Source organism: Tupaia chinensis, unplaced genomic scaffold, assembly GCF_000334495.1.
Source record: "Tupaia chinensis unplaced genomic scaffold, TupChi_1.0 Scaffold000527_1, whole genome shotgun sequence".
NCBI lineage: Eukaryota > Metazoa > Chordata > Mammalia > Scandentia > Tupaiidae > Tupaia > Tupaia belangeri.
In genome coordinates, this window is record NW_006160040.1 from 3668725 (window position 1) to 3680357 (window position 11633).

The window sequence follows — 11633 nt, forward strand, 5'->3', positions numbered from 1 at the left end:
TGCTGAACAATAGAGTATACCTGTCATTTATAAATCTATATTTAAATGCAAATAATGTTGTTTTGTTGTATTCATGACTGCTTGCATTGTTATTTAAATGCAAATTACTGTGTTTGTTATCATCCAAGAGAAGATTTTATATTAACTTTCATACAATATAGCCAGTTTACATAGAATCAGATATCTTAGAGTGACAATTGAATAGATATTGATATGCAGAATTTTGTCAAAAATCAATATTAAATCATGAAAATGCCTTCATAGTAGAGTATTTATCCCATATTTTTATTCTAGGCATGAATGGTGACAACACAGATTCCCAGAAGCTGAACAAGATCATATCTGAAATACAGGCTTTACAAGAGGTGGTGGCTCGATTTAGACAGCTCCGGTTAGATGCTACTGAATTTGCCTGTCTAAAATGCATCGTCACTTTCAAAGCTGGTAAGCAGACACAGAACCCTGTCTCTTGTTTCCCAGTTTTGCTTCCTCACTAATTCAGCCACCTCGAAGTCCAGACTCACCTTTACAAAAAGAGGTGTTTATTTTCAAGGGAGCCGATACTCCCTGGCTAGTTCCATGTTCTGTGGCTGTGGGGATCTCCATGCTCTCCTGCAGGGAATTCACTTCCAGAGGGATGTGTTACCCCAGCATTCCCTGTGCAGCATGTCACAGTTTCCTGGTCTTCATTTCTAGTTCCTACACACAGTGGTTCTGAACTGAGAAGTTTCCGGAATGCTGCCGCCATTGCAGCTCTTCAAGACGAGGCTCAGCTAACTCTCAACAGCTACATCCATACCAGGTGACCCTTGTTTGCCTTGAACATGTAGTTAAGAAAATTGCTTTTATTGTGAATGTGTGAGTAGGCAGGAATAAGCCAGTTCAAACATTGTGGCTAATTATCCTGTTGCCAGTCAGTTAATTTAGTTAGAATCTATGTCTTCACCTATCTTTCAGGTTGGGTGAGGGGAGCAAATCAAAATAGATAATCAACGTGAAAGCATTGTCAGACACATTGCAGCTGCCCTGGCTGAACAAGTTCATCCAACAAAATTGTTAAACGCATCTGTGAGAATGGATGTGGGAAGGGTCAAAACTGAAGACCACTGTGTTATGGTTGATATATTGGAGAGTGGTCACGTCACCACTGAAAAAAGGAAGGTGGCTTCCTTCAGATGCCAGTCTTGAGTAAGGACCAGGGAACTTTCTGCAGAGGCCATCTGTTATGACTACTATTTGGTTTTGGCAATTGGAATCTGTTATTTTGAGTTCTACCATCAACCAAGTTACTTCTAACTAACCAGGGTCCATTAGCAGAGGGTGTTCCTGACTATTTGTAAAAACTCACAGCCACCAAGGCTCCACCAAAGCTCCAGCCTGAATCAGCATTGGGCAATTGGGAAAGTCCACCAAGAGGCATAAACTCTGATTCTATTTTTAGAAGAAGAACAAAGTCAGGCTTTTTTTTTTTTTAAAAGAGACTTTTACTATAGTGCATGTGTGCTTGCTAGAGAGACAGAGGCATAGAGACAGAAAGTGAGAAATCATCCCCAAGGGGGTATGGCCACATCGCAACCCCTTCTCCTCCATTCTCCTTTCAGGAACTTGGGCACGCACACACATGCACCCAGCATGAGTTTTAAGCCATCAGGTTTAGGACTTGAACATGGTCAACTATGTGGGAGTCCAGCGACATCACTATTACAACATCTGTAGGTCCCAAAAGCCAGACTTTTAAAGACCAATAGAACCTTTCTAGCTTCCTAAATTAGGATTGTCATCAAACCAAGGTTAAAGTTGCAGACCAGCCAGTGGCGTGGTGGTTAAGGCAGGTGGATGTCACATGACTGACAGCACAGTTTGAGTCTCTGACTTGGCAACTTGAGAAATACACCAGACACTGGGACCAGCAGGTGGCATGGTGGTTAAGGTACTGAACTCCCACACAGTTGACTGTGGTTCGAGTCTCGGACCTGGCAGCTTGCTTTCTCACTTTCTCTAACTCTATCCCTCTCTGGTCAAATTAAGATAAATAAATGTCAAATAGATAAATAAAGTTAAATAAAATAATTCTTTTTTTTTTTAAAGAATAATATACCAGACACATGTGGTGTGTGCCTAAAATCCCAAGAAGAGAATGGAAGAGAAGGGATTGCAGCATGACCATTACCCCTGGGGTGAGGGGTGCTTTCTCAATTTCTCATTCTCTCTCTCCCTTCCCACCCTTGGAAGCACACACGCCCTGCAGCAAATAAAAAAGAAAGAAGAAATAAAGAAAGAAAGAGAGGAAAAAGAAAACAAGCAAAATAATGGAGTTCCTTATTCTTTTTCTCACTCTTTTTTTAATTACTAGAGGGCCTATGCACTCACCAAAGAGAGAGAGAGAGGGCATCCCCCCAAAAAAATGGTGTGGTCATGCTACAATTCCTTTTCCGTTTTTATATCCTCTTGGGATTCTGGCACACATGCCTGTTTTTCCAAGCCTCTGGACTGGGATTTGAGTTGCAGTCAACCACGTGGGATCTGGTTCCCTTAATCACTAGACTATGGGGCTGGCCCTTGTTAATTCTCTAGATTGATCTTGAAAGAGAATCGTGGGGGCCAACCAGTGGCATAGTGGTTAAGGTGCTGGACTCCCACATGGCCAACTGTGGTTTGAGTGCTGGACTTTGCCCCTTGAAACTCATGCTAGGTGCATGTGTGTGTGTGCCCCAAATCCTGAGAGAATGGAGGAGAAGGGATTTAGGTGTGGCCATTCTCCCTAGGGGGTGATTTCTCAGTTTCTGTCTGTGTCTCTCTGTCAAGCATACACACCCTGTAGCAAAAATCTCTTTAAAAAAGAAAAAGAAAGGGAGCGGTGGTAGTCTGTTTCTATGGTCTCAACATCATCCAGTTGGTGGGAATAACTATATCAAATGCCTCTCTCACCTAAGAGATCAGAATAATCTCAAATCAACTGTATCTATTTGGAGTGATACCACTTCTAAAAGGATTTATTTTTTCTATCATAAATCCTCTTTTGAATTCCTAATAGTAAAACTATTTTCTGTCCATTGCATATCATTGAAACTGTGTTAAATGATAGTGCATATGTATATGCTTTTTCAAATTAAAGTACAATGGCTTGAAACAGCAAATTACAGAATATATGTATATATATTCTTCAAAAAAATCTGTAGAAAAAGGGACCGGCAGATGGCGTGGTGGTTAAGAGCACTGGATTCCCATATAGCTGACCATGGTTTGAGTCCTGGACCTTGCAGCTTGCTTTCTCACTTTCCCTCTCTCTCTCTCTCTTGCTCACTATGTCCCTCTCTGGTCAAATTAAATAAATAAAGTTAAAAAAATCTTTTTAAAAAATCTGTAGAAAAAAATGAATTAAAGTACAAGTTAATTTTGATGCAAAAAAAGGAAATCCATGTGTAGTTTTTAAAACATTTATGTATTTGTTTATTTATTTGCTGTGATTTTCAAGCTATCAGATCTGGGACTTGAACCATTGTTGGCCATGTGGGAATTCAGTACCTTAACCACTACTCCACCTGCTGTTCTCATAATTTTTTTATAGCATGCATTTCCATGAACTTTTTTTTTTTTTGGAGAGATTTTCACTGTAGGGCGCGTGCGCTCACCAGACAGACAGAGAGAGACATAGAGACAGAAAGCGAGAAATCACCCCTCGGGGGGATGGTCATGCCGCAATCCCTTCTCCTCCATTCTCCTCTCAGGATCTTGGGCATGCACGCACACGCGCCCGGCGTGAGTTTTCAGCCACCGGGTCCGGGACACGAACCGCGGTCGACTACATGGGAGTCCAGCGACATAGCCATTACGCTAACTGCTGGTTCCCGCATTTCCATGAACTTTTGAAAATCCCTCTCATATAGTAAGTACCATCCTCCCCTAAAGACTAGTTTGTACATCAATACTGACTTACAACATTTAGAGCCATTAGGTATTAAGAACACCAAACCAAAATGAATGTGATATCTAGTTACTGATTCAGTCAAGCCTCAGCAAGGCACTGTATGCAAGGCCTTATAGGATACAGAAAAGAAAGCCAAGACACTGCTCCTTATCATTACATGAAGTGGGCTGAAGAGTCACTTCAATTCAGACCAGAGATGAGAGAAAAGCAAAGTGGGTGGAGGGAGTGGCAAATTCCAGTTGGACAGGGTGAGAGAAAATCTGGAAAGGTTGATTGATGAGGGAGACAATGTTGATCCTTGAGTTGGTCCATGAATGGAAGAAGGATTTCAGCAGGGAAGAAAGGGATAGTGAGAGCCACTGGGGGAACTGGTCATCTTTGCTCTGGGAGTTAGTAGAGAGGGGAACAGGGAAGCCTGAGTAAGTCTGGCCTGCCAGGAGCTGCTGACGGTAATGTGGGAGAGTTCAACCATAGATGAACAATAGTGTATTCTAGAGAAAAGGCAGGTATGCTACATCACCCCCATCCCACAAACAAGATTATTCTTGGAAGGAACTCATAAATAATTAACTCTGACATGGAATTTTTATTTCATGTTGTCAGGTATAGTTATAATTTAATATTAATATTTAGTGTCATAGATATGACAAAATGACTGTCTTATTTCTTGGCTTATTCAAACTAGTGAATACTCTTTCTTTAAACACTTTCTTATCTAGAAAAATAAAATCTGAAGTTGAAATGAAAAGTTAACATGTTGGGGGACCAGCAGTTAGCGTAATGGCTATGTTGCTCACTCCCACGTAGTCAACTGTGGTTCGAGTCCTGGACCCAGTGGCTTAAACTCACACCGGGTGCGTGTGCGTGCGTGCCCAAGATCCCGAGAGGAGAATGGAGGAGAAGGTATTGTAGTGTGGCCATCCCCTCTGGGGAGTGATTTCTCGCTTTCTATCTCTCTGTCTCTCTCTGTCTGTCTGGCGAGCACACGCGCCCTATAGCAAAAACCTCTCCAAAAAAAAAAAAGTTAACATGTTGGGGCCAGCAGGTGGCATGATGGTTAAGGCGCTGGACACTCCCACATGGCTGACCACGGTTCGAGTCCCAGACCTAGCAATTTGATTTCTCACTTTACCTATCTCTCTGTCTCTCTCTGGTCAACTTTAAACAAATAAAATAAAATAATGACAATGAATAAGATGGAATAAAATAATTTTTAAAAAGTTCATGTGTAAACTGTGCTAATGGTATGTCACAACTCTGTAAGAATCTCTCTAAGACATAAGGAGAGGCTAGGAATGGGCATTTCACACACACAAAGTTCATGTTATAATTAAAGGTCAAGTACATAAATCTGTGATTGAGTCAAAACACTAAACCCCAAAAGACACTTCCAGTCATTCATATCAATTGATGAAGTTAGGGGCATAGATTTATTATTTTTTTGAGTTTTTTATTTTGCTATAGGGTACGTGTGCTCACTAGAAAGAGATAGAGAGACAGAAAGTGAGAAATCACACCCCCCAGGGGATGGCCACTCTACAATCCCTTTGCCTCCATTCTCTTCTCGGGATCTTGGGCATGCACGCACATGCACCTGCTGTGAGTTTAAGCCAGTGGTCTGGGACTCAAACCACAATCGAGAACATGGGAGTCCAGTTACATAGCCATTATGCCAACTGCTGGTCCCAGATATTATGAAAAATAATTTTCTAATTGCCAGAAGGTGTGTGTGCTCACCGGAGAGCGAGAGAGAGCACCCCTAATGGGTGTGGTCACACTACGGTCCCTTTCCCTCCATACCTTCATCTCATTAGAATTTGGGGGCACACATGCACATATACCTGACATAATTTTCAAGCCACTAGGGCTGGGATTTGAACCATGGTCAGCCATGTGGGATATGATTCCCTGTGTAAAGTGCTTAACCACTGTACTATAGGGCTAATGTAAACATAATTTGGAGAGCCAACCAGGTGGCATAGTGGTGAAGATGACTGGACCCCACATGACCAACTGTGTGGTTTCAGTCCTGGACCTGGCAGCTTGAAAAACACACCAATAACATGCCCACAACCTCCAAAGGAGAGTGAAGGAGAAGGGATTATCATGTTCTTATGCCTTGGTGAGTGCTTTCTCTCTTTCTTTCTCTCTTTCTTTTTCTGTCTCTAAGTGCGTGTATCTTATAACATTTTTTTTTTTTTGGAGAGGTTTTTGCTATAGGGCACATATGCTTGCCAGAAAGACAGAGAGAGACACAGAGACAGAAAGCGAGAAATCACCCCCCAAGGGGGATGGCCACCCGCAATCCCTTCACCTCCATTCTCCTCTTGGGATCTTGGGCACGTATGCACACGCACCCGGCATGAATTTAAGCCACTGGGTCCAGGACTCAAACCACGGTCAACTACCTGGGAGTCCAGCGACGTAGCCATTATGCTATCTGCTGGTCCCATCTTACAACAAATTTTAAAAAATGGTAATTTTGAACAGTTTCTCTCACAGACACTGATGCATGTGCTCTCGCTCTCTCTATCTTTCTCTCTCTCTCTCTCTCTCTCTCTCACACACACACACACAGTTATTGTTTCTGGATAGTACAGTACTCCACATATAATTGGTCGTTATTTTTTGTTGACTAACTAACTGGCCCTTTCCCAACTAGAGAATAACAGAAGTGCATTAGTAGATGAGTGGATAGCCTATTCACAAAAACTCCAGAGTTAATAGTCTATGGGTTCCCTCGAATCTATCCTCGATGAAACTGGGTATTTCCCACAGTGGTTTCTGACCCTGGGAAATATTCAGCATGTTGGGTGGATGCTGCAGATATGGCGGAGACTGTTAGTCAGCCTCTGCTTCAACTCACTGCAGGGCTATCTCTGCTTTGCCTGATCCAGGAAAGGGAAACCGAGCTGATGGGGAGAGGAAGTGGCCAACTGAAAGGGAGGCATGGGTTTGAGGATTACTTTCCAGGAGATGTGGGAAATGCACTCAGCAAGGAGAGCAAGTGGTGGGATTTAGGGGTTTTGTTTGTTTTGTCTTTCCAGTGTAGCTTCATCATTCCCAGATTACATTATCATTATTATTTAATTTGCCCAAGGGTGCATACGCTTTCCAGAAAGAGACAGAGGGACAAGAAGGAGGGAGAGGGAGAAAGCACCCCCAGTGGTGGCTACAATTCCTTTCCACCAGTTCTTCACCCTGTGGGGATTTAGGGCACACACACACGCCCAGCATGTTTTTCAAGCAGCTGGGACTGGACTTAAAACTATGCAGTTAGTCATGTGAGATCTGGCTCCCTTAATCACCAGGCCATAGGGCTACATGTGGTCTACATTATTAATGGTGCTCTGATGGCCCCTGTCCATGGATAGTCATAAAGCCAGGCAGTGAAAGAGCCAAATAAAGGCCTTATAGGTTTAGAATGAGTTATAAGCCTTGTACCCAGTTGAAGAGAGGGACTCTTCTGTGTCCAAAGCTAAGAGACAAGTTTGAAAGCTGCCCTCCTGAGTGCAGGATGGAGTGTATCAAGGTAGTTAGAAACAGCTACCTAATTTCTTTGAAGGAATTTTGATATCCCTTAGTTTCTAGCACTTTGTGACCTAGGTTGAACTTGGTTTACAGATATGAGTCCCTGGAGCTCGTTGTTTTATTATTTGTTTGTTTGGTTTTTTATTATTATTTTTTTTTAGGTGACTTGCTTCAGTGTAGAGAGTGCTCCTTATTGAGTGTATTAATACCTGATTCCAAGCTACTGACTGAATAAGCATCAGGACTTATTTAGTAGTGAGGAGGTGGCTTGTAGGCATCTAAAGACAGTGGAAAATTGAACTTGCCTATCTGAGCACAAATGTATGTTGGACATCAAGAGAAGGAATTGTTAAGCAGCTTCTCATATCTTTAATTATATGCCAATTTCATTGACATGAAAGTTGGGTGGCAGTGCCACCCAACAGAATTTAGTCTTTAATTTGCAGTGTAATAAGGATAGAATTATTCCCGAGAGTGGCTAAGTGTAATGCCTGAATAATAATTTGGAGAATTGCTTAGAAAAAGGAACTCTTCCCTCCCCTCCTTTTTATAAGAGAAATAGAGGGAGAGAGAGAGGAACAGGGGAAAGAGAGACAAAGATAGCCATTTTGACAAGGTCTTGCTGTGTCGTGATCCTCCTGCCCCAGCCTCCCAATTAGCTATTGCCCAGAGTGTTCAGGTTGGCCTGGGAACTATGCAGCTTCCAACCTCTCAAGAAATGCCATTATTCTATTGCTAGAATCTGTGTTTTCATCATCAACATCAACTGGATACATGTTCATCATTTATCATCAACACCCTAGTTGTTTTCTACAATGGTAACCTTAAATTCATTATTTGGCTTAAAATTAGTATCATGTTTCTTTCTTTTTTTTTTTTTTTTTTTTTAGTGTCATGTTTCTTAAAACTGTTTTTTTCTCTGAACAAAATGCAGCTCCTTTGCAAATGTAAAGTCACCAGGTGATTTTGGCAGCATCATTTAGGTTCTTCGTGCCTCAAGCATTCTACCTGTAAAACAGGACAGGGGTGCCTGTCTAGGGCTCCTGCAGGGGGAGTATGTTATTTGAGAGGCCTGAATCAGGAAACCCTACTGACGTGATGTGTGTTCGAATGTAAGATATGAACTCCCATTAGAAATGGACTCTGACTTTGCTTTCGTGGCTTCTCATATTCCAGATATCCCACTCAACCCTGTCGCTTTGGAAAACTCCTGTTGCTTTTGCCAGCTTTACGTTCTATTAGTCCATCAACCATAGAAGAAGTGTTTTTCAAAAAAACCATCGGCAATGTGCCAATCACAAGACTGCTTTCAGATATGTACAAATCCAGTGACATCTAAGTACTCTCTTTTCGGGATGGGACAGTATCAGATGAACTTCTACCCATGGAGAACAAGCCTTGACTAACCCATCAGGAAGCATAAATCTGGGAATGCATAGCCTTCAGGAAAAATGCCAATAGACACAAAACAGTTCCAGTAGCGATGACCTGCTGCCTCAACCAGGACTGGGCAGCCGGGAAGAAACAGGACTGGCTGAGTGGAAAAACATGGCTGCCATGCCCTGGGAGGTGGGCAAATGGGGGGTTGCCACAGGCCATGCTATTCTGCCTCTTACCTGGAAGATTAGGCTGAACCGTTAAATGCTGAAACACAACTAGTGCTCTTTTCCCTTTTAGCATATAAAGTTGGGTAACCAAATACAGCTCTGTATATAACATCGTACTGCAGCCTTCAGAACTATGTCATGTTGGAGCATTTATTTTAAAAATAATGGTTAGGTTTTAAATCAAAAGTATTATCAAAAGTTTCCCTTCTATTGTAATACATCATTAAGTGGCCTTCAGAAGTGAGTTAACAAGTGAAAATAGCTTATGCTGTGATTTGCTTTTTCTCTATTTTCTTTTTCCTTTCCTTTCCTCTGTTCTTTCTTTCCTTTTTGTCTTTCTTTCTCTCTTCCTTCCTTTCTTTCCTTTGAAAATACCATAGGCCAGGCAACCTTGTCAAAGGAATTGGTGGAGGAAAACAAGATTCTCACCAGGACTTCAGGTTGGATAACATCTCAAAAATAGAAGAGCTTTACTAAAAGAACACAAGTGGAAGGAGGGTGAATAAAATCAGCAAAACCAAATAAAGTGGAAATGAGTGACTGAGTGAGGTAGATTGCTGTCCTGTTAACATAGTGCTGAAACCAAAGGCAATGGGGGTCCCTATTCGTGGCTCGGCGAGCCACACCGGACAGTACACGAGCATGGACACGATGCCAGGAGGAACTTAAGATGCACGCTGCCAAGTTTCTGAATTGATTCATTGCTAACAGCCTGAGACTCCAATACCTTTCTGAAACTGGTGTTTAGTAAAGCCTTGAATGCACACACATGTACCCACACACGCGCACACACACACGCATCATCCTACACTATAAGCTGCTCCTTTGGTATGAATCTATACCAGTACACGAGCATGGACACGATGCCAGGAGGAACTTAAGATGCACGCTGCCAAGTTTCTGAATTGATTCATTGCTAACAGCCTGAGACTCCAATACCTTTCTGAAACTGGTGTTTAGTAAAGCCTTGAATGCACACACATGTACCCACACACGCGCACACACACACGCATCATCCTACACTATAAGCTGCTCCTTTGGTATGAATCTATACTTATGGAAACGTAGAGACAAACATTTTTGAATAGCTGCTGTACTTTTCACGTTTTGATTTATTAGGTACTAGCACTGAGAAAAATTCAGCACTTGGACTATCATAGGATGAGTAAAACTTTTCTTGTACAAAGTGAATTAACTGATTTGTGAAGTTAAAAGGTTGTACTCATTGTATTTACAAAGAATAAAAATATATTGAATTTACATGAGCTCTGCCTGAATTCTTAGCCTCCCCCCCTGGCTGGCTGTCACCCACCAAAACCGAGGTGGTGGCAGTGGCAGCAGCACCTGGTGTTAAGGCTGGAGCTCAGACCTCTCTAGCCTGAAGAACTGATCCACAAAGACAATTTCCTTTGTACAGTGAATCCCATTTGTAAAATGATGAATAAAGAAATAAAACATAAAATTCTGTTCTCTACGGCTCTCAAGCGTAATTGCATCGTTAGAAAAATTGCTTGTGAGGAAGAAAGAGGCCGATGAACAGTCTTCATTCACTCCTGTTTCTAACTCTCTTGGCAACATTTAAATCCTGACCAGGAACTTGAAATCATTTAATGATCAACTAGATAAAGTGTGAAGAATTATATTCATAAGATGTGGAAAGAGCAGTAGAAAGGTCATCCAGGGCCAACAGGTAGCGTGGAGGTTAAGGTGGCTGGGACCTACATGGCTGACTACAGAGTTCTAGTCCGAAACTCAGAGGCTTGAAAAACATGCTGGGTGCATGTGCCCAAAATCCCAAGAAGAGAATGGAGGAGATGGGGTTGAGGCATGGACATCCCCCTTTGGGGGTGATTTCTCACTTTCCACTTTTCTCTATCTCCTTCTCTTCCTGGCCAATGCACACACCCTATAGCAAACCCAAAAAACAAAAACAAAAAAGCCCCATACCAAACCAAAACCCCAAAAAGTCATCCAGATATTTTCAGCAAATCTCAGGGATCTGGGCTCACAGCCAGAAGCCAGTGGTGCCCAAAGCCATGGGCACTGTGGACTCTTCTTGGGTGGCTGCTGCTTACTTCACATTTACTCACCTCCACTGGCTAAACCCAACCTCAAGGGGGCAGGGAAGAGTATTTACTCCTCCCATGGAGGTGTGATGAGGGAAGAATATTCACCAAACTATAATAAAACTGATTACAATCATAATCTACATTAGTCTATTTCAAATATTCTCAGTAAAACTGAAAAGGAGTAAGATTCCTGTGACAAACCATGGAATACTAAGTCCCAGCAGAATTGCTTTTGTTTTGGGCATCTCTGCCATGACAAAGAATGAAATCTGGGCTTTCAACATTTGGTTGAAATAATGGTTATGTCACTGGACTTCCATGTATTTGACTACAGTTCGAGTCCTGGACCCAGCGACTTAAAACACACTGGGTGCTTGTGTATGCATGCCAAGATCTGAGAGGAGAATGGAGGAGAAGGGATTGTGGTATGGCCATTCCCCTGGGGGAAATGGGAAGAGGAGGTGTTGATTTCTCGCTTTCTGTTTCTCTGTCTGTTCA

The 11633-nt window shown here is 42.2% G+C and overlaps 1 protein-coding gene across 1 annotated transcript in view; it reads left to right on the top strand.

Annotated features, from left to right (window-relative positions):
• NR2E1 (nuclear receptor subfamily 2 group E member 1) overlaps positions 1 to 9900 on the top strand; it is a 26117-nt gene extending 16217 nt beyond the window's left edge. The window contains exons 7-9 of the mRNA XM_014591063.1: positions 295 to 444; positions 697 to 802; positions 8636 to 9900. Of these exons, the coding sequence (XP_014446549.1) occupies positions 295 to 444; positions 697 to 802; positions 8636 to 8798 (419 nt within the window). The 3' untranslated portion in view covers positions 8799 to 9900. The remainder of the gene's footprint in view (positions 1 to 294; positions 445 to 696; positions 803 to 8635) is intronic.
• The last annotated feature ends 1733 nt before the right edge of the window (positions 9901 to 11633 follow it).